This window comes from Candidozyma pseudohaemuli, assembly GCF_003013735.1.
Source record: "Candidozyma pseudohaemuli strain B12108 chromosome Unknown scaffold00001, whole genome shotgun sequence".
In the NCBI taxonomy this organism is placed as follows: domain Eukaryota; kingdom Fungi; phylum Ascomycota; class Pichiomycetes; order Serinales; family Metschnikowiaceae; genus Candidozyma; species Candidozyma pseudohaemuli.
The window spans coordinates 2985031-3011377 of NW_020194435.1; the positions used below are offsets into that span (position 1 = coordinate 2985031).

Here is a 26347-nt window from a genome sequence, read left to right on the forward strand (position 1 = left end):
CATGCATCGGAGTCTTGCCGAGATAACGTATGTGGGGTTCTTTGATGCAAGGTCTCAAGGGGAAGATAAGAACGCGGGGCAACACAGGCCACTGATTGTAGCATTGAATTGGGGGATATCAAAAGCGAACTCTGAAAAATTTCAGCATTCATCTTTCTGTTAATATGAACATTATCTGTTAGATCTCGTACTGAGTAAACTTTGTGCACATCATAACCATGCAAATGCAACCTAAAAGCTTAAAAAGCACCCTAAAGCTCTACACTCACCTATCATATGCTCATTGCAATTCAGCTATTCACAGATCAGCCGCTGTTGTCCTCACACGAGAAAGCGCCAGAAATCACACCGTCCCGGTAGTTGTCGATAATCGACTGGACAGCTCCGTAGGTACCAGCCCCAAGGATGAAAATTCCAAGACACACAGCCAAAATAGCCACACACGTCGTGACCGTATTCACCCAGTTCTTGTTCCACTTGCTCTTGCAATTGCTCAACCAAGCCAAAGTGCCGTCTTCTGGAGACTTGACAAACTTGCTCATTTCGTACATGGCCAAAAAGCCAGGAATGATAAGCGTGAAGCTCAGGCCAATCAAAGAAGCCATAAGCGCCAACAAGTCGTCGAAAAAAGGAATGGCACTGGCAATGACGAAACCAAAGAGAATCACAATCACCATCATGGTGAGCCAGGTGAACCAGTGGGTCAAGGTGTTTTTCTGTAGATGGACCGTGCCTCTGAGGAGCCTAACCAAACCGTATTTTCCAGCAAGATGGGCATGGAAGAAACTGGAGAAAAGCAAACCAGGAAGCGCCACACCGTAGCCGATTTTCTTAAAGAGCGGACCAGCCGACCCCAAAGCAGGCGATGTCACGTAGACACCCACTTTTCCGTAAATCATGCATGCGAGAATGATGTAGTTGACAATCACGAAACCCTGGCCGAGAAACAAGGACTTGTTGTACTGGGAGTGGTCTCTCATTTCCGAGTGGATGTTGAAGTATGCGGCGGTACCACAAAGACTTAAAAGCTGCACGGCAATGGCACTGGCAATTGCGGAGAATGGCTTTCCTGTAGCAACAGCCGTGATGGCCTTATCGATAGGACCGTCTTTAGGAGCAGCTTCAGGCACACTTTGCGTAAGACAAGCAATAGCGACGATCCACGAACTGATAAAGACAGAGGCCAAGGCAACGTAGCCGCACCACGACATGACCTTCATTGTTCTGGTGACGGTGCCGATCACAAAAGTCACGGCTGCAAAAACAGCCACCCAGATGGTGGTGCAGATGGCATGTTCACTCAAGGTGTTGAATGCAATGGACAAGGTCAAAAGCGAAGCGCCGTAAACAAGAGCATAGTAGAGCCAAAAAGCGCCTCCCATGATCTCCCTTCCAGGTCTTCCAAACATGATTTCAGCCGCGTCGCCAATACTGTAGACCTGCGGGTGGTGGAGACGAAACTGCCCCACTATGTAGCCTGTCCATGTACTCAAGCAACAAAGACAGATGAGACAAATCAAGCCGGGAACAATGCCGAGGGCCAGGAAGGTTTGAGGGATTCCAAGCACACCAAGACCAAACTGGGCCTTGGCTATCAACACAGCAGCACCAAAACAGGTGACACCACGGAAATCAGGGCCTTCTTCCTGGACCACGAAAACGTCATGCTGGCCCGTGTCGAATTCACTAAAATGGGTTGTTTGAGGCAGGATCCCCATATCGGGGTCTCTCTTTTTCTCCAAGTCAGACATGGCTGCAAAAACGAAAACAAAAACAGCAGGCGCTGACGGCTTTTATAACGTGGTTTCGGCGCCACGTTCCCCTCGTCTCCATGACATAATTCTGCTTTTTTTCTCAGATCTCGGCATTGGTCGTTTTCGGATATCCTCCGCGGCGATATGGCTAAGCCGGAACGCCTTGTGTGGAGACCGGCTCGTAAAAAACCGCAGAAACAAAGCCGTGCCTTAAGCCTTTGTTCGACGCAGACAATGGAATATTTCTGCCGCCGATTTGGCGGTTTTTTGCTTTTGGTGATGTGCTCTCTTTAGTTTTTGAGAGCACGGCATTAGTGCTGTGCGGCTGTTCCTGGCATCTAGCGGATTCCTTTGCATTGGCCCGCATAAGACCCTCGTGAGAGTATAAAGAGGCTGGTGGAATTGCACTTGCGCTGAGGGGTTTTGGATTTTTTGGTTTTTGGTTCCTGGAGATTTACCTCCATGGAGGCTGAAGGTGGAGCCTCCTCAAGGAAAGCCGTGATACATGTCCGAGAAAGGAATCGCAGATTCCGCAGGACACGCTGAGATTGTGGTTACGTGACGTTTCATTGGTTTTTTTTCTTTTGCCTATTTTTTTTTTTCTTCCACACCGCCTCTTCCTCATCGCCCTAATCGCCCAACATCGACGGCTTTTTTGATTTGTAGATACCGTTGACACCGGTCTTGGCATGCCATCAGACGACAATCGAAAACGGCAGGCTAAAGCGCCGCTCGTCGAACCACGTCTGAGCCCCACCAGCCGAGGTTTCAATGCAACGTCGCATCGAAAGAGGGAAAAAAGGTAGGACCGAAAAAAAAGACAAAAAAAAAAAAAAAAAAAAAAAAAAAAAAAAGGAAGGACCAAAAAAAAAAAAAAAAAAAAAAAAAAAAAAAAAAAAAAAAAGATAGCGCTCCCCTGCTTATCAGTATGCGCTTCGGCGGTCCAGCGATCCATCGGAGGTGCTCCGAGAGGGGCACAAACGGGCTCCTGGGGTCTATAAACCATGGATACCCTGGATTTGTAGCATCTCTCTCCACTACCCAAAACACATGAACCGTGCTAAGACCTACGACGAAAACGTCCACTGCATCGCCGACTTGGAGGCAGCTGCAAACGAAATACTCTCTCCTATGGCCCGTGATTTCTACAGCGGCGGGTCCATGGATTTGACGACAGTGGCGGAAAACAAAAGCTCGTACGATAAGTACCGCCTTCGTCCTAGGGTCATGGTGGACGTGAGCGATGTGGATACCTCCACCACCTGCTTGGGTGCAAAAGTCGCTTTTCCATTGGGCATTTCGCCAGCAGCCAACCACGGCATGGCTCATCCTGATGCTGAATTGGGTACTTCCCGTGCTGCTGCAAAAAAGGGCGTAAATATGATCTTGTCCTCTTGGGCCAACTCCTCATCCAAGGATGTCATTGACCAGGGCAAGGACAGTCCAAACGCTTATGGACAGCAGCTCAGCGTGGTGAAACACGATGCTACCAATATGATGATCATCAAAAACGCCGAAGCTGCGGGCTACAAGGCGCTTTTCATCAGCGTGGACTGTCCGTGGCTTGGAAGAAGACTCAACGAAATGAGAAACGGCTTCAGACTCCCAGACCACCTCAACTTCCCCAGCTACCCGTGGATTAACAGCACCAACATGGTCAGCGACGACGATAGAACACAGTACCATCCCAGTCTCACGTGGGAGTATGTTCGTTACCTCAAGACCAAGACGTCCATGCAAATCTGGCTCAAGGGCATTCTCACTGGTGAAGATGCAGCTGCTGCTGTAGAGGCTGGAGCTGACGGGATTCTTGTATCCAATCATGGTGGAAGACAATTGGACGGCGCCATGTCCACGTTGGATGCATTGCCTGAGGTGGTTGCTGCAGTGAAAGGCAGAATTCCTGTCCACATTGATGGAGGCATTAGAAGAGGCAGTGATATTTTCAAGGCATTGGCCCTAGGCGCCGATCACTGCTGGGTAGGAAGAGTTCCTCTTTGGGGTCTTGCCTATAACGGACAAGACGGTGTGAGTCTTGCTCTTAACATTCTCCATGATGAGTTCAAGGTGGTGATGGCGCTTATGGGATGTGCTCGTGTGGAGGACATTGGACCGCAGCATTTGGCCAGAATGGGTTCTGATGGTGCTATTTACCGTTTGGCGCCTTTGGCTAAGCTTTAGCGAAGCTGTAGCGAAGCTGTAGCGAAGCTGTAGCGAAGCTTTAGCGAGCTTTAGGCTTGAGTTGTTTGATAAATAGGAATGTATAAATGTGTTGTCTACGGTGGAGGCATGTCCTGTGAGGTGGATGAAACAACGATATTATTTTCCAGTCCACCAAAATGGCGTCTTATAGCTTGGTATTACTTTTCTCTGCGTTTCAATGCACGAGTGAGCCGTTAATTTCTCCCTGACTCAAGGGTATAAATTTCAGGGTTTCCACCTCTGAGCTATACTTCACCTTTCTTGCGCATGCCAGAAATTCCCCAATGGGTATCAAGGTTGATAAAGCATCTATATTGTTTCTGGAGGAATGATGATGTTCTGCTGGAAAGCTCCACACCGGCTCCAAAATGTGAGGAGGTATCAATTGAAGACGAACCGTCACCACCGAAAGAAGACCATATAGCTAAGTACGTTGCGTCAATCCCACGGAGAGAATATGTTTTTGAAGATCTCAGGGAAGAATTGATCTCGATGATGCGGATCGTCGGCGACAGTGGTACAACTTTGATTTCTTTCGACCTAGAAGGAACCCACGGTGATATTGATGATATCACTCAAGTGGGAGTTTCGGTTTATCAACCGAAAGAAGGGACCAGACCTTTTCCACCCTTTATACGTCTGGCTCATATTATTCTCAAATACCGTTTTTCGAGATATCCCCATAGCTTCAATGGTGAAAGAAGCTTGCATATGAACTTGGAGCAGGTAAGATTAGCCCTTAACGAGTTGATTATGGAATATAGTAGAGACAAAATAATAGGGTCAGGTATTTGTATTGTGGGACATAACATGCATGGTGATGTACGTCTTTTGAAAGAGTTGGGATTATATTTTGGAGAGTGTGAGTTTGTCGATACCCAGAGAATGCTTTCGATAACCCACGGCATAAAACGTTGCAGTCTTGCAAATTCGTTACGGCTTATACGGCAGCCGTATGCTTTTCTACATAATGCTGGTAATGACGCTTACTACACGATGATACTATGTCTTTGTTTGGCTGATCCAGAGTACCGCAGATCAGCGGGAATTGACCACCAAATGGTGGTTGCTGAGTATCTTGAAAATCAAGACACTCAGGAAAATACCATGAACAGAAGCTCACAGGTATTTACTTGTCACTGGACAAAACTTCGAAAAGTACTTCGATGCCATACAATATAATCAGTCAAAGACTGGTAATTGAACGTGTGTTGGAAAAGTCCAACGCACGGGATCAGCCAAAGAAAGAGGATATTTTTCATCGTTTAGTTTTTAAGTATTAAGTTAGCAGAATGTGATTGAGTTAGTAGAATTGATTGTGCTGCTGTGATAAGCTATCGAAGGATAACCGAGGACCCTGTAGAAAGTGACAGGAACGGCCTGATTCCACGAAACCACGCGCCTTTCCCGATTCGGCCAACTCCCGAGGCGTCTCCCCAAAGTCGCCAACTTTCCCAATCAACAAAACAATTCCTTAATCCAAACCCACCTCTCTCAACTGACTTGAGAGAGTGGGGCTGAGGGGTCCGCGGCGCCCCGCTGCAAGGGCTCGCAACCGCGATAAGACTGGGCGCTAGGGTGTTTTTCGGTATGGGCCCGACGCGAACGGAACCGTTCCGACACACACTATATAGCTCGCTAATCACTACTTTTCTTTACCCGCCAGCCATGTCGATCAAGATTGAGTTGTACGACAAAAAGACCATCGACCTCCCTACCGGGTTGTTCATCAACAACGAATTCAGACCCGCCAGTGACGGATCTACATTGACCACCCCTAATCCAGCCACGGGGGAGGATTTGGCTACCATCAGCTCAGCTACTGAAAAAGACGTTGACGACGCCGTGGCCTCGGCCAGAAAGGCCTTTGACACTGTGTGGGGCACCAACTCCAGCCCTGGTGAAAGAGCACTGCTCCTCCACAAATGGGCCGATTTGATCGAGGAGGATATCGAGAACTTGGCTCAGTTGGAGAGCTTGGACAACGGAAAACCCGTGTGGATGGCCCGTGACGTGGACATTGTGGACTCAATTGGGTGTCTTCGTTACTACGCCGGTCTTGCTGATAAGATCGAAGGCCGTACCATTGAGCAGCAGGAAGGTGTCAAGTTGGCCTTCACCAGACCCGAGCCTATTGGCGTTTGTGGCCAGATTATTCCATGGAATTACCCAATTCAGATGTTTGCGTGGAAGGTTTCGCCAGCGCTTGCGGCTGGAAACACCATTGTGATGAAACCAGCCGAACAGACGCCATTGAGTGCTCTTCGTTTGGCTGAACTCGCCGTCAAGGCCGGTTTCCCACCTGGCGTTTTGAACATCGTCAACGGTGTGGGCGCCATTACCGGAAACGCCATTGCCAACCACATGGACATCGATAAGGTTGCGTTTACTGGATCCACCGTCACGGGTCGTAAGATCATGGCCTCTGCAGCCAGCAGTAACTTGAAAAAAGTCAGCCTTGAGCTTGGCGGCAAATCGCCCGTGGTTGTTTTCGACAGCGTGGACATCGACCAGACCGCCAACTGGGTGTGTATGGCTATTTTGTTCAACCACGGCCAGGACTGCTGTGCTGGATCCCGTCTTTTCGTCCAGGACACCATCAAGGACGAGTTTTTGAAGGTGCTCAAGCGCAAGATAGAGGAGATCCAGATCGGCGACCCCAGCGACATCAAGACCTTCATGGGTCCGCTTGTTTCCAAGGTGCAGCACGAGAAGGTGTTGCAGTACATCAAGTACGGTGAAGAAGAGGGCGGCAAGTTGCTCACTGGCGGCCTGCAGCAGTTGAGCCATTTGGACGCAAAATTCAAGAACGGCTTCTACGTGACTCCCACGGTCTACACCGACTGCAAAAAGGGCATGAAAATCGTGGACGACGAGATCTTTGGTCCTGTGCTTGCCGTGCAGAGCTTCACCACCGAGGAGGAGGCTGTCAAGTTGGCCAACGATACCGCCTACGGTCTTGGCGGAGGCATTTTCTCCCAGAACGCCTCCCAGTGTATGAGAATGGTTCACGCCATCAAGGCCGGTACCGTGTGGTGCAACCAGTACATGGCCTTGAGCAACTCTGTGCCATTTGGCGGAGTGAAGCAGTCTGGCTTTGGCCGTGAGTTGGGCATTGAGGGCTTGAAGGAGTACACCCAGACCAAGGCTGTGCACTGGAACTACGGTGAGGAGATCCCATGGCCCATTGACGGCACCACTGGTTGAACTGGTTGAATGAAAAGTATATAGCAAGACTGGTTTCAGGGCGGGTGTAGAGTAAGCATAACTCAGAGTTATTATGTTCGAGAATCTGGATTCTTCTTGACTTGTCACAAGAGCTTATAAGAGGCTGGTGGTAATGGAATTGAAATTGATGCACTGGGCGTTCTTTTGGGCTTAAAAACGTTCAATTCCTGATGACACTTGTGAAGAAGCAGTTTGTCAATTTTCAGGCGAGTTTCAAGTGAATAGAGTCGTGAGGCTCATGAGTGAGTAGTTGTATAGTGAGATGAGGGTTGTAATCTGAACGTATACGAATTGAGGAAGGATTGGGATAACTGGAGTACCGAAATGACAAATTCGCTTCGGCTGCCTCTGTTGATCCCCTCAGAATAAATTAATTTATAGCTACTGTTGAGTCTCGAAATTACTGAAAGCACTTTTGAGACACTTCGTCACGGGTTAGGAGCCCGGTAAACTATCTAGTTCCTCAGAAGTGAACAAGAGTCAAAGCTACAGAAGGACATACCCTTAACAAAAATACAAATTTCGACTATATAGCTCTTCATTTATACACTCGCTACGAATCTTCCGAGTTTCACGCTGCTCAGGGCTTCAAACGTCGGATGGCGTTGACGTCCATGCACTTAAAACCTGTCTGCAAATTTGCATGATGCAAGTGGCAAAACACGTTTAACTACTTCTTTCTTTAAACAATGCCACTGGGAAAGACTCAACAGACGGAGGGGGTTTCAAAAACACCTGCTCCCAATAAAATGGCACTTTTCGCTATGCTACTCGCATCCTTATTCTCGGCTCAAATCTATGGCACTACTTTCTTCAAGTTTGATCGAGTGTCGCCGGAACTAGGCATGGTTTTCACCACCTTGATACCCCTGATATTCGTTTTCGAGATTGGTCATCTCGTTGGTCATTTTTTTGGAGTGAAGAGAACCATGCTACTTGGATTCTGCTTCGTAGCAGTGTTGCCCAGTTTGGTCAAACTTTGTCAGTACACCCACTCTGACGGTCTTCTTACAATTGCAAGTTCGATCCAGCCTTTTTGTTTGCTTCCTCTTGTTGGTGCTAAGGAGCTTTTCAAATACCACTTCAAGGTCAAAGGCGGAAAGTTGTTTCTTGTGGGCATAATCTCAATCTTGGTGGCGTTCCAGATAAGCTCAGATTTGCTAGTGCCTGTTCCAGCACAGTGGCATGAAAGTATCATTTTTGGCTACGGTCTCGTAATGAGTCTTTTGTTCCACTTCTTTGTCGCCGATACTCCTCGGCTTGGAAGACCATCTTTTGCAGGTATCAAGCCTCAATTGACTGGATTGGTGGGATTCTTGCTTGTCAACTCGTTTTGGATCCACCATGCTGACAATATTGTCTTCGATTCGGAAATCTACGCTTTGCTGAAAGTTTGTTTCGTTCTTGATTTGTTGTGCTTTGTGGTTGTGTTGTACGGATTCCCATGGCGGTGGAGACAAGGGCGTACTGAACGGAAGGAGATACTGAAATGGGCTCAAGAGTTTGGCAAGGACGAAAAGGCTACTATTTGATTAGATGTAGGTTATATCGCCTTTTGCAGCCGTATCTAGTCCTGCCTTTTAGCTAGTCCCAATGCATTGAAACCACTCGAGATAGCAGTTCTTCACACTCGGCACAATTCAACATCTTCATCACCAACCCAATCCCCCATTGGCCATATACTTATTCAAAATCGCCAAGACGATACTCTAGGATCTGCCTATCAGAGCTCTAACTGCGGCGTCGTCTATGCACTCGGGACCATTCTGCAGTTTTTGCTGCATGCAAAAGGGTTTGACTCACTACTACTCACTTTTTTGCAATATGGCGATTGAAGAAAAACGGCTGGATGATTCCTCAAAAGAGCCTACTATCAACAAACCCGTGGTCTTGGCTCTTTTATCGACTACCCTATTCTCGTTAAAAGTCTACCTTCCCAGGGTTGACCAGTTCCTTGTTGTGTCCCCAGAACTGGGCATGATACACACGACTTACATCCCTTTTTACCATGAATTCCCACTACTCGCCTTGCTTTTCACAAGTTTTGTACCATATACTTTCCTTTCTGACTTCTTCGCTTGTGTTGGACATTTTTACGGGAATAAAAGAACCATTCTTGGTGGTTTCTGCTTCGTGGCACTCTTGCCTCCTTTCGTGAGGACTTCGTGGTCCCTCCACTCTCACATTCTTTACACCATTGCAATCTGCATCCAGCCGTTCTCTTTGCTACCTCTCATTGGTGCAAAACAGCTTATCCATCAGCTTTACGAGGTCAATGGCTATGCAATGGAGATCTTGACTTTCATCGCATTGGATGTAGCGACACTGGTGAATCGCCGAGTAAACATTCCACCTGAATGGGAAAATCTTGCGATGTTCGGCTACAGTCTCGTGCTGTGTCTTTTGTTTTATTTCTTTCTTCCTGATATTCGTGGCACGAGCGAGAGACCAGCTCTCGTCGAGTTTGGGCCTCAATTGACTGGGTTCGTGGGCTTCTTGATGGTCAATCTTTACTGGATCTACAATATCGATTATATTGATGAAGAGAAGGTCTTCACTGTTCTGGCCATCTGTGTTGCTCTTGACTACTTGTTTTGGAGAACATTGAGCTATGGATACCCGTGGTCCTGGTGGTCTAGACGGAAGGAGCTGAATGAGGGAAAGGATGAAGAAGAACCAGTCAAAACGGATGGAGAGGCTGCCAGCTGACTCCAATGAACGAAAAACGTTAGCAGCCGGAATTTTTATAATTTAATCGAAGAAAAAGGCTCTCGAGTGACTCACACAAGTGATACGTTCGGGCCAATTTCCTATGACTTTTAGAATTTGAAGCTTGTAAGGCACTAAAGCAATAGGAGGACCGGCTACATCGATCAAATATAACGAATGAAATTAGGGTATCGAAGCTAAAGGGGTATGAAGAATGTCAAAGCGAAGCCGGGTATGGAAATATTAGTACCGCCAGACAATGCCAGCTAAAAAGACTATTCCATGAAACGAAAGTAAGGGTTGCTTAGAAAAGTGCAAGAAGGCCAAGTGGAAGCAACAAGGTGGCTCCAAGCTTAGGGAGCGAACCAGCGCCCTCAAATGGAGTGGTGACCGATGGAGCAGGCTCTCCTGGAGGCTTCAGCTCATCAGCAACAGTGGTTTCAGCTGGAGGCTTGTCAGCTGGAGGCTCATCAGCTGGAGGCTCGTCAGCTGGAGGTTTGTCAGCTGGAGGGGTCTCAGCAGGAGGGTGGTACTCACCGGGTTTGGTGACATCAGGCTCTCTGGTCTTGGTAATCGTGACGATCTCCTCTATGGTGATCACCTCACCGTCGTCCTTGGTGGACTCGACCTTGGACATGGTGGTCTTCTCCTCCTCCTCCTTGGTGTAGGAGGTGGCCTTACCCTTGATGATGGTCTTGATCACCTTGACGGTCTTGGTGACAACCTCTCCGTCGTCCTTGGTGTACGGAACCGTCTTGGTCTCGGGGCAGATCGAAGTCAGAGTGGTCTTCTTGCCGTCCTTGTCGGTGGTCTCACACACAATCACCGTCTTGGTGATCACCTCGCCCTTGTCGTCGGTCTTGGTCAACGTCTTGGTGGTCTCCTTAGGCTTGTACTTGGTGGTCCACTCGCCGTCTGGACAGGTAGTCACAATGGCCACCTTGGAGGTGGTGATTGGCTTTCCGTCGGCGTCGGTGGTGGTGACCTTGGTGGTGTAGGTTGTTGGAGTAGGGTCGTCGAAGAGGGAGGTCGAGGTGGTCAAAGAACCGTCAGAGTCGGTGGTCACAATGACGACACCGCTGTCTGTGGTAGGCTGACCGTCAGCGTCCGTGGTGGTCCATGTGGAAGTGAAAGATGTCATGTCAGTAGGCTCCGATGGAGGGAAGGTGGAGGTGGTGGTGATGACGTTTCCGTCTTCGTCCGTGGTGGTGATCACGATTCCAGACTCGGTGATGGAGTCCCCGTCGCCGTCAGTAGTGGTCCAGGTGGTGGGTTCTGGTGTGGTGTCAGGTGGGAAAGTCGAGGTTGTCGTGATCTCGTTTCCGTCCTCATCGGTGGTGGTGATGATGATTCCAGAATCAGTGGTTGGCTCGCCATCGTCTCCGGTTGTGGTCCAGGTAGTTGGCTCGCCGGTGATGTCTGGAGGGAAGGTGGAAGTTGACGTTGTGGGCTGGCCATCTTCATCGGTAGTGGTGATGATGATGCCGGAGTCGGTGGTGGGTTCTCCGTCAGCGTCGGTGGTAGTCCAGGTAGTTGGTTCACCGTCAACGTCGTCAGTCTCATCTGGAGGGAAGGTCGAGGTAGAGGTGGTTGGCTCTCCGTCGGCGTCCGTGGTGGTGATGATAATTCCAGAGTCCGTGGTTGGTTCTCCATCGGCATCGGTAGTGGTCCATGTGGTTGGCTCGGCATCTTCTTCATCGGTCAAATCCGGTGGGAAGGTGGACGTAGATGTTGTGGGTTGTCCGTCCTCATCTGTGGTGGTGATGATAATACCAGAGTCAGTCGTAGGCTCACCGTCTGCGTCAGTAGTGGTCCAGGTGGTTGGCTCACCGTCAACATCGTCAGTCTCGTCTGGAGGGAAAGTCGAAGTAGACGTTGTAGGCTGTCCATCCTCGTCTGTTGTGGTGATAACGATACCAGAGTCGGTCGTAGGCTCACCATCGGCATCTGTGGTAGTCCAGGTAGTAGGCTCGCCATCTGGGTCGTCAGTAGGGTCAGGAGGGAACGTAGAGGTGGAGGTGGTGGGGTTTCCGTCCTCGTCAGTCGTGGTAATCACCACGCCAGAGTCAGTAGTAGGCCCTCCGTCCGCATCGGTGGTAGTCCAGGTGGTGGTGTAGTCTGGTTCATCGGTGATGTCGTCTGGAGGGAAGGTGGAGGTGGAAGTGGTCTCCTGGCCGTCCTCGTCCGTGGTGGTGATCACAATTCCCGAGTCTGTGGTTGGTTCTCCATCGTCTCCAGTGGTGGTCCAGGTGGTAGGCTGGGGCTCTTCATCTGGGTCCTCGGTAGGGTCTGGTGGGAAAGTCGAAGTCGTGGTAGAAGGAGCGCCGTCTTCATCAGTGGTAGGAATAACCACACCTGAGTCGGTGGTGGGCTCTCCATCTTCGTCAGTAGTCGTCCAGGTGGTGGTGTACTCGTCAGTGACATCGTCGGTTTCCTCAGGAGGGAAAGTCGAGGTTGTGGTAGTAGGAGCTCCATCTTCATCAGTAGTTGGAATAACCACACCAGAATCCGTGGTAGGCTCACCGTCCTCGTCAGTAGTAGTCCAGGTGGTGGTGTACTCGTCGGTGGGTTCGTCATCGGTTTCCTCAGGTGGGAAAGTGGAAGTGGTGGTAGTTAGGCTTCCGTCCTCATCGGTAGTTGGAATCACAACACCAGAGTCAGTAGTGGGCTCGCCATCGGCATCGGTGGTAGTCCAGGTGGTAGTGTGGGGCTCCTCCTCCAAAGGTGGTTCAGGGAAGTCCTCACACATACAGATGTCGGGAGCTTCGCCCTCGTATGGAAGGTTGTAGACAATCTCGGTACCGGTGTCACCGATACTGTTGGTGGAGAATTGGGCGGTGTCGTAGCCTTCACCAATGTTGAAGTCAAGACTGAAAACACCCAAGAAGAAGGAAAGCGTCAACACGCCGTCGGCGTAGTTCCAGTTGTCGAAACCAAGGTCAATTCTGATGACGTTTCCGCCACCGAAACCAACCACAGTGAAGGTTCTGTCGCCCGTAAGAGAGCCAGACAAGCCGGCAACACCCAAAACGGAGTCAGAAGAAGCAAGGTAGATGGTCTGGCTGGTGGAAACTTCGTAAGGGTCGATGTTGGCCTGGAATCTGGCATCTTCGCCGACATTGATACATCCAGTTCCGTTCACAGAGGCAGTCTGGATCCAGTTCATGTTTGTAGCGCAAATAGTACCTTCGTTGAGAATCAGGCCAGCCGCCAGGTTAATTCTGACATCCGAGGAGGTCTCGTCAGCCTGGACAAAATGGACTCTTCCGTGGTTCTGCCAGTTGGTGGTAGAGCCAAGGTTAATTGGAGCCAACGCAAATCCACTGATTCCAAACCACATGTCACCGGTGTTGATGAAATCACCAACGGCGTTCAAGTTGTAGGAGCTCGACTGCAACGAGCGGGAGGAATTGAAGGCAAGCTCTCCGGAATTGAGAATGGAGCCCGAAACAAGCGAAACAGAGGCGGTCAAACTTGTATCAAGCGAAGTCACGAAAAATCCACCTTGATTGTCCAAGCTTCCGGTGATCGATGTCACTGCATTATTCACGATCGAGTAGTGCACTCCAGGCATGATGGTAAGATCACCAATGTCGAGGTTGACTGGGTCGACTTCGACGGTGTCCTCTTCAATCACCCTTCCTAGCGTCTTAGTCGCTAATAAGGCCACAGAGAGCCATGAGAAACTAAAGCTTTTCATGACGATGGTCTTTTTTGTTTGATGCTAAGAGATAAAAAATAAAAAGTAGAACCAGCTCTAGTCCAAATGGCTGCAACTTTATACCTCTCGAACGGATTTCTCTCCCTCGTGTTGTCAACCACGCTCAAAACAATCTTCCTGATTGTTTTCTGCTCTCTGGACAGTCTGATATTTTGGTATAAGCAAGGTCGGACAATTGATCGTATTGTTTTCCAAATATGAGCTTGCCCGCTCTCCCCACGGTCCTTGGCTGCAAGTCAATCGGCAGTATATCGAGCATTCCGGGATTCCTTGCGCATCAAAATCCGTATTAGATTGGTTTTCTTGCATCCAAATTTAGAACGATCAGAAGGATCGTACAGCAAGTGAGCCGCTTCACTCGTTTCGTCTTTCCGAATATGCCCCGTTAATGCTTCTTACGGGGCAGATATCCTTGAAACACCCTCCCAGTGAAAAACCGTAAATAATACTGCAATGGTGGACTTGCAGCATTCCCAGGTAACAAAACCAGTGCTTGAATTTGGACGCGAATCAGACCTATTCATGGTTTGTCACTTGTTCTGCTTGCTTTGGTGGTTTCAGGCCGCTAGCAGATCCAGAACACAATTCACGTAAGAATAAGCTTGGCTACCGAGAAATCTCTATGCTGCACGACTTAGCGTGGACCATTATGAGTCCCGATCTAGAACTAAAGCCCCATTGTTGCGAAGCATACTAAATGTTCTGTTCGTATTGTTATCGGAGTCTGCGGGCCCCTTTACGGACGGAAGACCCAGTGTTGATTCCAGCGAAGGGGCTTAAAGATGCTTTTTCAAAATTTGGAGCGTTTAGTTGAGCCAAAAGCCTTCTTACCCACATAAGCGGGCAACGAAAGCCACTCGGTTTAACGCAAAGAAAGTTTTGCCGGATTTGGCGAAAACACAAAACTCACAACCTCTCACCAGTTCGAGCCCTGACTGCTTTCCCGCATCAACATGTTTATTTCGGTTGAGGCCCCCTCGATTCACTCATGGTCTGTGCATGAGCATGTTTCGCCAGGTTTTCAGAATTCGGACACCGGCTTTCCGAAACAGGAATGTTCATTATCAAATTCGAAAATGTTCATTCGGTCAGCCGAATGACACGGGTAGCAACCGCCATTATACAGGTCTAGACAGGCACCATGGGCGGCGTTGAAAGGCCGCCGAATGGAATATTGTTTCTGGTATTTGTTTTGCTCCCTGAGAGGGTTGACTTCTCTGTTCCTAGTCCATTATTCACGCCGTATTACGGATTTATGGATTTTTTTCAAATTTTCCAGGTCGAAAGAGCAAACTCTCTCAACCACGGTCTATGAGGCTGAGGGGAGGCTGAACAAAGAGATCTAAAATGCATCATGTAATCGATTATCGCATGCGAAATGGTCGGTGCGTCGGTGGTGCATACACTTTCCGTGATGTTTTTTCCCTAGGACCCTAGATGCGTCAGAACTCGGGAGAAGTTGCCCTGGGGTGTATTTGAAAAATTGGGACTTGTTTGTTTTGAGTTTTTCAAAACTCCCATTTGTTCAGCTTTTCCATTATCGCCGTTCCTCTTTTCCTACCGTTTTAGGGCGTTTTGTAGACCATCTGGGTTCGCGTTTCAGGGTCCTACTGTTAGGAGCACCTGCGCGATCTACCACTAGAGAATTTAGAGCCAATTTCCGTCCGGATGGTGCGGCGCTGTTCATGAGGAGAATGATTTTCCTCCCTTTTTTAAAAATTCGCCGAAAACAGCTTGGCATTCTCCGGCTATTTTTATTTGCGGACAGAAAGTACACGCTTTTGCAGAGGCAATGCCTAAGCCTTCGTTTAGTGTTTAGCGAACGCGAGGCTGATCCTCTATTGCTAAACATGTTCGGTGTAATGTGATGAATAAATGGAGATTTTCGTGCACAAAACTTCACTTTGGTGGCTTTTCATTGACAAAACAATGCACTAGCATTCCCCCATTCACCTTGTCGCACAAGGGATAGAAGACAATGTTCGTTTACTTGGATGGAAATTTACTAAAGTCACACAATGGGAGCCACGGAGTTTGCGCAACAGCAACATTACTTCCGTGGAAAACCCACCAGAATTCCTTATCAGCTTGGGGTGAGTCTGACAAATTGTTGGGTGCGTCATGCCCCCTGGCTTTGTCAATTGGGAATGTGATGCTTCAACTACCGTGATATTTCACCCTGAATGAACTTTTAGCACACCATACTTCCTGTGGTCACGTTCAACACCCCCATTCTCCTGAGATGCTCTATTCTTCTAAATCTCTGTTTGTTTTGTAAACAATGAATAACCAGGGGTTGCCAGTTGAAAAAGTCGTGAATCTCCCCCACGCTATTTTGAGCTGCTAGGACGTTGGTGATTTGTGAATGGCTGGAGTCTAGGCCGATCATTCTGAGATAATGTTTTGGGAGCTCTTCATTCGTCAATCCGTCTGTAGCGTCCTCTTTGGAAAAAGTCTCCCCGAAGCCAGCTTTGCACTTCTTCATACAAAGCTTTCCTAGAGTGTAGGGCCCGCCCTTTCCACCTAATTCGATAAATCTGGTAATAGTCATGTTCTTCGTTCACTGATGGCGTAACCGTTGCCATTCAATTGAACACTTCTCAGTTTCTTCCCAATCCACTTCGTTGACAAGTGTAACCTTGGAGGCTCCTTCGCAACCGATCCTCACCGTTCACAGCTTGAGAGGCCTGCGATAGCACATGATAGATTGAGACTTGTCACTACTGCGAAACATACCCAATCGCTTCTCGTATTGACCTTTGTTGGGTTGGTTACGATACTTCCAAACCAGTGGCAACCAGTCTTGCCGCCTTGGCAGCAATCCAAAGCCATTTCACAGTCCGCTCAAAATCGTCATCCTCAATTGCCTCCCTTATTCCGGGCCAAGTTTGGCCAGCGTATCCAGTGAAGCGACCACATGCAAAAACAATATGCTTAAACCAAGGTCTTTCATGGAGGCCTTCCTCATAGAGAAAGCCCCTCTCAAAGTATTGAAGCAGTTTGTTTTGGCGCCTAATGTCGAAATGAAGCTTGATTCTCTGCCACCAATGCAATTGCTCCCTGCGCTCATATCGTTTTTGCAAGACTTCACTGATGGTATCAAAATGCAACGCCTTTTTCTCAAGATATTCTAGCTGATTTGCAGTATAATCCACGAGTTCCCTAAGCGAGATGCTCTTGTGATGCAGTGAATCCGTCATCAACATCTTCTGCATGAGCCTAAACTGATAAGGCTCTAAGAGTTCATTGAACGCATAAGCATCGTTCTCAAAGGAATACAACTGCGCAGCTCTGTTTGCAGCCAAACTATCCTCGAGGTTCCAAGAAAGGAACTCCGCTATAGATGATTTCGGTATTTCCTTGCCAAACCAATCCTTTGGAATTGTGTTGTTGGCTAAATCGAAATAGAACTGTAAGTCTTTCGCGTAGTCATGCAATGAAAAGTCAATCAACTTGTGAGTTGAAAGCTCTAAAGCAATAAGGGAGAGATATTTTGCAGCCAAATTATGGAACACAAAGTCCTTGTCTCCAAAAACGTTCATCCAATGAAATGAATCATAGTTTGAGTGATAGTGGTAGATTGGGTCCTTCTTGCCGGACTTGAAAGATACATCTGCAGATGGTATACCAAGATGCTCAAGGAACACTGTGTAATCAGATCCTGAGCCCATGTTTCGTATAATGTCGCCTTTTTCGTCAACAAAATGGTCATAGAGTGACTTGCCTTCTTCGCCCGGATACGGCAACCAGTTTGCCACCTTTCTCAATACCCTATTCAAGACTGGTGATGCACTCAAAGACAATGACTTTCCTTGAACAGCCACGTCGGTGTTGATGTACGCTATGACATTTTTCTGAAGATTCTTAGAAGCAAATTCCCCGAATTCGGTTGAGCCAATAAGTCCGTATTCTTCGCCGTCCCAACTTTGCAAAATAATTGTTCTTTTAAACTTGAATCCAGCATCTTTGAGCTCACCGAGTGCTCTCGCGATTTCGATGAGAACGGCAGAGCCAGAATTGGGATCGCCAGCGCCACCTTTAATCCAAGCATCACGATGGTTTCCTATTAAGATTGCCTCGTTGTTGTTTTCACCTTCGAACTCACCGTAAACATTCCAAATAGGCGTAATTTTGTAGGTCTGATTGTTGTACAAATTGAGGTTCACTCCCGAATTCGGTCCTGTGCTATAGTCAACGCCGCTTATACCGCCCTTCCAGTCCGCCGGACCCTTAGTGCCGTGTCCGTTCAATTTTGCCAAAATTGGAGTCACCTCTCTATAGGATATTGGAAGTGCAGGGATCTTTCCAATTGAGCTATGAGGGTCTTGCCTTTCAGCGCCCTTCTTGGAAGCATAGCCCGGAGTTGTAGGATCACCCGGAGTTGTCCCTACACCACCAAGAAACATAACACTGCCTCTTTGAACGGAGGACTCTGCTCTTGCAGGTCCCTTTGGGTATTGTTCATAGCCATTGGCGGAGGTAATCTCCCCATCATCGCCGGGGTCGGTATAAATCAAAACACCAACAGCACCATTGTCCTGGGCGAATTGAACTTTTAGACCGCGATTGATCGCGCCGTACCGTGCCACCACGATCTTTCCCTTGACATCGACGCCTTGTTCGCTGAGCCAAGAAAAGTCACTTTTAGTCCCATAGTTCACATACACGTACTCTGCGGTGACATTGCCGTTTGCAGCGAAGCCCAAGAACGTCGGAATCGTATCGTTCAAGGAGGTGGGATCCTCCTCTAGCTCATCTTCTTTCAATGGAGCAGTGTACTTCACATTGCCCTCTTTATCCAAGAGTTTCAAGGAATGGCTCTCAGGGTAGCTCAAAAGCACCTCGTATTCATCAACAGAAGCTCGGGCTCCGTATTCGGCGAACTTCTTTTGAGTAAACTCTACCAAACCATAGTTCGTACCTGCTAGGTGCTTTTCTGCTGTGTATATCTGAGACCAATTGCGTGCTTGGTTGGTTTCCAAGGCCTTCAAGACCGCCTCCCTTGGGTCAATTTCATGGGACTGGTTGAGAAGGACAATAACGATTATTATGATGAAACCGACCCAGGATGGGATTTTATAGGTTCTTGTTGTTGGTGCTTTTTCCATCGTAAGGAATAAGTGTAGTAGAATCAGATAAGTGTGGATCGAATGTATGGATGTATTCGCAGCCGCTTGAGCCGCATACCCCTTATCAGTGTGATGGCACTGAAAGACAGACTTTTAGTTTTTGAATGTAGATTTGAAGTTAAGTAAGCGGGTGAAAGTTTGTTGGTCTAATTTGAAATATGGTGAAGTTTAGCGATTCAGTAGCATCTTGGTAGGAATGTAAGGTTGCATGTTGTAGGATCACCAGCTAATCGATTTCAGCCATTGAGCTCTGATCTGTGCTCCTTCCAAATTTATCGAGGGTTTTATTCTTCAATATATTGATTCTTGTATTTTTGTAGTTTCATTTGTTCAGTTTGCAATTAATACATGGAATGAGTTTGGATGGTTTTATGATGACAGTTCGCGATATTTTGAGATAATCAAGAACTTACGCGTCTTTTCTTCCTTAACTACTCCAGTACTCCACCAAGTGATCAATCAACAAAGACAAGTGTATGATGAAAAGGATGGATTCAAACGAAGTTTAGTGACTTGCTACTGGTCCTTGCTACTAGTCCCTTGCTACTTGCTTTATCAAGATTCATATATCATATAACTATATCCATTTATCGAAAAGGGCAAGCCAGCTTGCCAAAGTCAAGAGAGTACAATTCAATGCCTCTCGATGCAGAAAAGGTCAAATTATCCTTCGAACAATTGTCACTCAATCTAGAAAAGCACAAAAAGTCCCACGGGAATCAACAAAGCAGCTCCAAGGTTAGGACGCGATCCAGCGCCTTCAAACGATGGTTCATCTTCAGTTGTGTCATCTTCAGGCGTTTCAGAGGCAGAAGTTTCCTCTGTGGGCACCTCATCGACGGCAGTCTCGTCTGAAACTGGTGGAGGAGCATCACCATCCGAGGTTGGTTCGGATGGTACCTCTTCATCCTCCCGATCAGTTGTGGCTGGTACAGTATAAGTGCTGGTGTGTCCATCAGAATCTTCGCCCACAACAACAAGGGAAGTCTCCACCTTGCCATCATCCTTGGTAGTCTTGAACGTGGACGTAATTGACGTGCTCTTATCTGGACAGATTGAGGTGTAAGTGGTGGTTACACCGTGAATGACGGTCTTGATGACCGTCGCTGTGACAGTCTTCTCATCGCCGTCCTCTTCGTGTGACACAAATGTCGTGAAGTCTGGGCGAGTCGAAGTTGTGGTCACCAACTCACCTTCCTCATCTGTAGTCTCGCAGATCACGATGGTTTTCGTGACAACATGACCATCGCTGTCGGTCTTGGTCACCGTGGAGGTCGTTTCAGGGAACAACTGTGACGTTTGTGTCGTGGGAGATCCATCAGAATCAGTGGTGATGATAACCATGGCAGAGCTTGTGACATCAGCACCGTCTTTATCGGTCGTCGTATAAATCGACGTGTAGCTGGTCTTCTCACCTGGGTGGTCTAAGGTGCTTGTGGTCAATGAGCCATCAGGACAGGTTGTCACAATGACTGTATCAGTCTTCGTGGTTACGAAACCATCGGTAGCAGTTGAAGTGCGCTTTGTGGTGAAAGTAGTCAAATCTTCCGATGGATCATCCTCACCAACGGTACTGGTCGTCAATTCACCATCCGAATCAGTTGTGACTATGATAATATCGGACTTGGTGATATCCTCTCCATCAGAGCCTGTGGTGGTCCAGACAGAGGTAAAACTCGTCATGTCTGGCAAAACTGACGTTGTGGTGATCAAGTTTCCGTCCTCATCTGTGGTTTCGATGACAACGCCAGACCCCGTAGTCGGTTTGCCGTCTTCGTCCGTATGGGTCCAAGTTGTCGTTATTGGCTCACCTGGTTCAGTAGGGGTTGTTGGAGGGAACGTTGATGTGGTAGTGATCTCGTTGCCATCCTCATCAGTTGTCTCGATAACGATACCAGAATCAGTGGTTGGGTTACCATCCTCGTCAGTATGAGTCCACGTCGTGGTCACAGGACCTGAAGGATCAGTTGGCGTCGTTGGTGGGAAAGTCGATGTTGACGTGATCTCGTTACCATCCTCATCGGTAGTGGTGATGACGATTCCAGAATCAGTGGTTGGCTCGCCATCCTCATCAGTATGAGTCCACGTCGTCGTCACAGGGTCTGAAGGATCAGTTGGCGTCGTTGGAGGGAACGTCGAGGTAGTGGTAATCTCATTTCCATCCTCGTCGGTGGTCTCAATCACAATTCCAGAATCCGTGGTTGGGTTACCATCCTCGTCAGTATGAGTCCAAGTCGTGGTCACAGGGTCTGAAGGTTCAGTTGGCGTCGTTGGAGGGAACGTTGAAGTTGAAGTGATCTCATTGCCATCCTCATCGGTTGTCTCGATAACGATACCAGAATCGGTGGTTGGGTTACCATCCGCATCAGTGTGGGTCCACGTTGTCGTGATTGGCTCACTTGGATCCGTTGGCGTCGTTGGAGGGAACGTGGACGTTAAGGTAGTCTCATTTCCATCCTCATCAGTCGTTTCGATGACGATACCAGAGTCCGTGGTTGGATTACCATCTTCATCAGTATGAGTCCACGTCGTGGTGATTGGCTCGCTTGGATCCGTTGGCGTCGTTGGAGGGAAGGTCGACGTGGTAGTAACCAAGTTGCCATCTTCATCCGTAGTCTCAATAACGACACCAGAGTCTGTCGTTGGGTTACCATCCTCGTCGGTGTGAGTCCACGTCGTTGTCACAGGATCTGAAGGATCAGTTGGCGTCGTTGGAGGGAACGTCGAGGTAGTGGTAATCTCATTTCCATCCTCGTCGGTGGTCTCAATAACAACACCAGAATCTGTGGTTGGGTTACCGTCCTCGTCAGTATGAGTCCAAGTTGTCGTGATTGGCTCACTTGGATCGGTTGGCGTCGTTGGTGGGAACGTTGATGTTGATGTAACCTCATTTCCATCCTCGTCAGTAGTCTCAATTACCACACCAGAGTCTGTCGTTGGATTGCCGTCCTCATCAGTGTGGGTCCAAGTTGTCGTGATTGGTTCACCCGGTTCGGTTGGTGTGGTTGGAGGGAAGGTCGACGTGGAAGTGATCGAGTTACCATCTTCATCAGTTGTCTCGATAACGATACCAGAATCCGTGGTTGGGTTGCCATCTTCGTCAGTGTGAGTCCAAGTTGTTGTCACAGGGTCTGAAGGATCAGTTGGTGTTGTTGGTGGGAACGTCGAGGTAGTGGTAATCTCATTTCCATCCTCGTCGGTGGTCTCAATGACAACACCAGAGTCTGTGGTTGGGTTTCCATCCTCGTCGGTATGAGTCCAGGTTGTCGTAATTGGCTCACTTGGATCCGTTGGTGTAGTTGGAGGGAAAGTCGATGTGGTGGTGATCTCGTTGCCATCCTCATCGGTTGTCTCAATGACGACACCAGAATCCGTTGTTGGGTTGCCATCTTCGTCAGTGTGAGTCCAAGTCGTCGTCACAGGATCTGATGGATCCGTTGGCGTCGTTGGTGGGAACGTTGATGTGGTGGTGATCTCATTACCATCTTCGTCCGTTGTCTCGATCACAACACCAGAATCCGTGGTTGGATTACCGTCCTCATCAGTGTGTGTCCACGTCGTGGTCACAGGGTCTGATGGATCAGTTGGCGTCGTTGGTGGGAAAGTCGATGTTGACGTGATCTCGTTTCCGTCCTCGTCGGTAGTGGTAATGACGATTCCAGAATCGGTGGTTGGCTCGCCATCCTCATCAGTGTGGGTCCATGTTGTGGTGATTGGATCCGTTGGCGTTGTTGGAGGGAAGGTTGAAGTTGAAGTGATCTCATTGCCATCCTCATCGGTTGTCTCGATAACGATACCAGAATCCGTGGTTGGGTTACCATCCTCATCAGTGTGGGTCCAAGTCGTCGTAATTGGCTCACTTGGATCCGTTGGCGTTGTTGGAGGGAATGTTGAAGTTGAAGTGATCTCATTACCATCTTCGTCCGTTGTCTCGATCACAACACCAGAATCGGTGGTTGGGTTGCCATCCTCGTCGGTGTGGGTCCAAGTCGTTGTGACAGGATCTGAAGGATCAGTTGTCGTTGGTGGGAATGTTGATGTGGTAGTCACCAAATTACCATCCTCATCGGTTGTCTCAATAATAACACCAGAGTCTGTCGTTGGGTTGCCATCCTCGTCGGTGTGGGTCCAAGTTGTTGTCACAGGGTCTGAAGGATCAGTTGGTGTTGTTGGTGGGAACGTCGAGGTAGTGGTAATCTCATTTCCATCCTCGTCGGTGGTCTCAATGACAACACCAGAATCCGTTGTTGGGTTGCCATCCTCGTCAGTATGAGTCCAGGTTGTCGTAATTGGCTCACTTGGATCCGTTGGGGTAGTTGGAGGGAATGTCGATGTGGTGGTAATGGAGTTACCGTCCTCGTCAGTAGTCTCGATGACGACGCCAGAATCCGTGGTTGGGTTACCATCCTCATCAGTGTGGGTCCACGTCGTGGTGATTGGCTCACCCGGCTCGGTTGGTGTTGTTGGTGGGAACGTTGAGGTAGTGGTGATCTCGTTACCATTCTCGTCGGTGGTCTCAATAACAACACCAGAATCCGTTGTTGGGTTGCCATCTTCGTCAGTGTGGGTCCACGTTGTTGTAACCGGATCTGAAGGATCAGTCGGTGTGGTTGGAGGGAAGGTCGACGTTGTTGTAATGGAGTTACCTTCTTCATCAGTTGTTTCGATGACGACACCAGAATCCGTGGTTGGGTTACCATCCTCATCAGTATGAGTCCACGTTGTCGTGATTGGCTCACTTGGATCCGTTGGTGTGGTTGGAGGGAAGGTCGACGTTGTTGTAATGGAGTTACCTTCTTCATCAGTAGTCTCAATTACCACACCAGAATCCGTAGTTGGATTACCGTCCTCATCAGTATGAGTCCACGTCGTGGTCACTGGGTCTGAAGGATCAGTTGGCGTCGTTGGAGGGAAGGTCGACGTAGTGGTGATCTCGTTACCATCCTCGTCGGTGGTTTCAATAACAACACCAGAATCCGTTGTTGGGTTGCCATCCTCGTCAGTGTGGGTCCAAGTTGTTGTGATCGGTTCAGCGGGCTCAGTTGGCGTCGTTGATGGGAACGTTGATGTGGTAGTCACCAAGTTGCCATCCTCGTCAGTCGTTTCGATCACAACTCCAGAATCCGTCGTTGGGTTACCATCCTCGTCGGTGTGCGTCCACGTCGTGGTGATTGGCTCGCTTGGATCAGATGGTGTCGTTGGTGGGAATGTTGATGTTGATGTAACCTCATTTCCATCCTCATCAGTCGTTTCGATCACAACACCGGAGTCTGTCGTTGGGTTTCCATCCTCGTCGGTATGAGTCCAAGTTGTCGTCACAGGATCGGAAGGATCAGTTGGTGTCGTTGGAGGGAAAGTCGATGTTGATGTAATCTCGTTACCATCTTCGTCCGTTGTCTCAATCACAATTCCAGAGTCTGTCGTTGGGTTTCCATCCTCATCAGTGTGGGTCCAAGTCGTGGTCACAGGGTCTGATGGATCAGTTGGTGTGGTTGGTGGGAAAGTCGATGTGGTGGTTATGGAGTTACCATCCTCATCGGTCGTTTCGATCACGACACCGGAGTCCGTGGTTGGATTACCATCTTCATCAGTATGAGTCCAAGTCGTGGTCACAGGGTCTGATGGATCAGTTGGTGTGGTTGGTAGGAAAGTCGATGTGGTGGTTATGGAGTTACCATCCTCATCGGTCGTTTCGATCACGACACCGGAGTCCGTGGTTGGATTACCATCTTCATCAGTATGAGTCCACGTTGTCGTAACAGGATCTGATGGATCAGTTGGCGTCGTTGGTGGGAAAGTCGATGTTGACGTGATCTCGTTTCCGTCCTCATCGGTTGTTTCAATAATAACACCAGAATCAGTAGTTGGCTCGCCATCCTCATCAGTGTGGGTCCACGTTGTCGTGATTGGTTCACCCGGTTCGGTTGGGGTAGTTGGAGGGAACGTTGATGTGGTGGTTATGGAGTTTCCATCCTCGTCAGTTGTCTCAATGACAACACCGGAATCCGTGGTTGGGTTACCATCTTCGTCAGTATGAGTCCAAGTCGTGGTCACAGGATCGGAAGGATCAGTTGGCGTCGTTGGAGGGAACGTAGATGTGGTAGTAACCAAGTTGCCATCCTCATCAGTAGTCTCAATTACCACACCAGAATCCGTGGTTGGATTACCGTCCTCATCAGTGTGAGTCCAAGTCGTCGTGATTGGTTCACTTGGATCAGTTGGTGTGGTAGGTGGGAAAGTCGATGTTGACGTAATCTCGTTTCCATCCTCATCGGTAGTGGTGATGACGATACCAGAATCAGTGGTTGGCTCGCCATCTTCGTCAGTGTGAGTCCACGTCGTGGGCACAGGATCTGAAGGATCAGTTGGTGTCGTTGGAGGGAAAGTCGACGTTGATGTAATGTCATTACCATCCTCGTCGGTGGTCTCAATAACAACACCAGAATCCGTGGTTGGGTTTCCATCCTCATCAGTGTGGGTCCAAGTCGTGGTGACCGGATCTGAAGGGTCTGCTGGTGTTTCGATGGTTGAAGTAGAAGTAGTTGGGTCGCCGTCCTCATCAGTAGTTGGTATTTCTATTCCGGAATCTGTTATAGTGTTACCATCCTCATCGGTTGTGGTCCATGTTGTTGTGGGAAACAGATCTGATTCCGAGATAGAAACTGTAGCTGAAGGGTCGTCAGGATCGATGGGGGGTTCAGGGAAGTCTTCACAGCGGCATATGTCAGGAATATCTCTGAAGTATGGGTTGTTGTAAGAGATTCGAGTACCACTATTTCCGAGACCGTTGGTCGAGAAGCCGGATCTCAGATACCCAGGACCAATGTTAAACCCTAATCTGAACACACCGAAGAAAAAGGAAAGGGTCAACACATTATTCGAATAGCTCCAAGAATCGAAACCGAGATTGATTCTGATCTGATTTCCACCACCAAAACCTCTCACAAGGTACGTCTTCGTTCCGGTGAGACCAGTTGACAATCCAGCCACAGACAAGAGAGAATTCGAGCGTGAAAGAAAGATGGTTTGATTTGAGGAGACATCCCAAGGATCAAGCTGGAGCTGAAGTCTAGCCAGATCTCCAACATTGATACAACCGTTTCCCTCTATAGAAGTCGACTGGATCCAGTTCATATTGGTGAGACAAACAGTACCATGGTTATCCACTCTCCCAAATGTCTGAGTAATTCTTACATCGGAAGAGATTCCTCTAGCCTGGGTAAGATGAATTCTTCCAGTATTCTCCCAGTTGGTAGTGGAACCAAGATTGATTGGAGCAATTGCAAAACCGCTAATTCCAAACCACATGTTACCAGTGTTATTGAACACCCCAATTGAGTTCAAATTATAGGCACTCACAACGCTGGCACGCGAGGAGTTAAAAGCAAGAAGGCCAGAATTCCGGATTGATCCGGAAACAATCGAAACGGATGCAGCTAAACCATTAGCCGAGGTGACATAGAATGCTCCCTGGTTATTCAAGCTGCCCGTAAGGGAAGTAAGTGCGTTGTTCACAATAGAGTAATACACTCCTGGAAGGACATGAAGGTCACCTATTGCAAGGTTGACTGGATTAATTGAAATTGTGTTTTCAGTGATCACCA

General features: G+C 48.5%; 8 protein-coding genes across 8 annotated transcripts; 4 read left to right on the plus strand and 4 right to left on the minus strand.

The window, feature by feature from the left end:
• Positions 1 to 305: 305 nt before the first annotated feature.
• Positions 306 to 1751, minus strand: C7M61_001346 (uncharacterized protein; the record flags this gene model as incomplete). The annotated part of the gene is made up of 1 exon (XM_024856759.1): positions 306 to 1751. The coding sequence occupies one exon, from the start codon at positions 1749 to 1751 to the stop codon at positions 306 to 308; it is 1446 nt and encodes a 481-aa protein (XP_024716358.1).
• Positions 1752 to 2804: 1053 nt separating this feature from the next.
• C7M61_001347 (alpha-hydroxy acid oxidase) lies at positions 2805 to 3935 on the plus strand (the record flags this gene model as incomplete). Its single annotated transcript, XM_024856760.1, has 1 exon — positions 2805 to 3935. One exon carries the CDS (start codon positions 2805 to 2807, stop codon positions 3933 to 3935), a length of 1131 nt encoding a protein of 376 aa, XP_024716359.1.
• Positions 3936 to 5624: 1689 nt separating this feature from the next.
• On the plus strand, positions 5625 to 7163 carry C7M61_001348 (aldehyde dehydrogenase family protein; the record flags this gene model as incomplete). The annotated part of the gene is made up of 1 exon (XM_024856761.1): positions 5625 to 7163. One exon carries the CDS (start codon positions 5625 to 5627, stop codon positions 7161 to 7163), a length of 1539 nt encoding a protein of 512 aa, XP_024716360.1.
• A 785-nt stretch (positions 7164 to 7948) lies between these two features.
• C7M61_001349 (uncharacterized protein) lies at positions 7949 to 8716 on the plus strand (the record flags this gene model as incomplete). The annotated part of the gene is made up of 1 exon (XM_024856762.1): positions 7949 to 8716. One exon carries the CDS (start codon positions 7949 to 7951, stop codon positions 8714 to 8716), a length of 768 nt encoding a protein of 255 aa, XP_024716361.1.
• A 292-nt stretch (positions 8717 to 9008) lies between these two features.
• On the plus strand, positions 9009 to 9893 carry C7M61_001350 (uncharacterized protein; the record flags this gene model as incomplete). Its single annotated transcript, XM_024856763.1, has 1 exon — positions 9009 to 9893. The coding sequence occupies one exon, from the start codon at positions 9009 to 9011 to the stop codon at positions 9891 to 9893; it is 885 nt and encodes a 294-aa protein (XP_024716362.1).
• Positions 9894 to 10197: 304 nt separating this feature from the next.
• C7M61_001351 (uncharacterized protein) lies at positions 10198 to 13593 on the minus strand (the record flags this gene model as incomplete). The annotated part of the gene is made up of 1 exon (XM_024856764.1): positions 10198 to 13593. The coding sequence occupies one exon, from the start codon at positions 13591 to 13593 to the stop codon at positions 10198 to 10200; it is 3396 nt and encodes a 1131-aa protein (XP_024716363.1).
• Positions 13594 to 16385: 2792 nt separating this feature from the next.
• Positions 16386 to 18722, minus strand: C7M61_001352 (M28 family metallopeptidase; the record flags this gene model as incomplete). Its single annotated transcript, XM_024856765.1, has 1 exon — positions 16386 to 18722. The coding sequence occupies one exon, from the start codon at positions 18720 to 18722 to the stop codon at positions 16386 to 16388; it is 2337 nt and encodes a 778-aa protein (XP_024716364.1).
• Positions 18723 to 19433: 711 nt separating this feature from the next.
• Positions 19434 to 26287, minus strand: C7M61_001353 (uncharacterized protein; the record flags this gene model as incomplete). Its single annotated transcript, XM_024856766.1, has 2 exons — positions 19434 to 26226; positions 26274 to 26287. The coding sequence occupies 2 exons, from the start codon at positions 26285 to 26287 to the stop codon at positions 19434 to 19436; spliced, it is 6807 nt and encodes a 2268-aa protein (XP_024716365.1).
• Between the last annotated feature and the right edge of the window lie 60 nt (positions 26288 to 26347).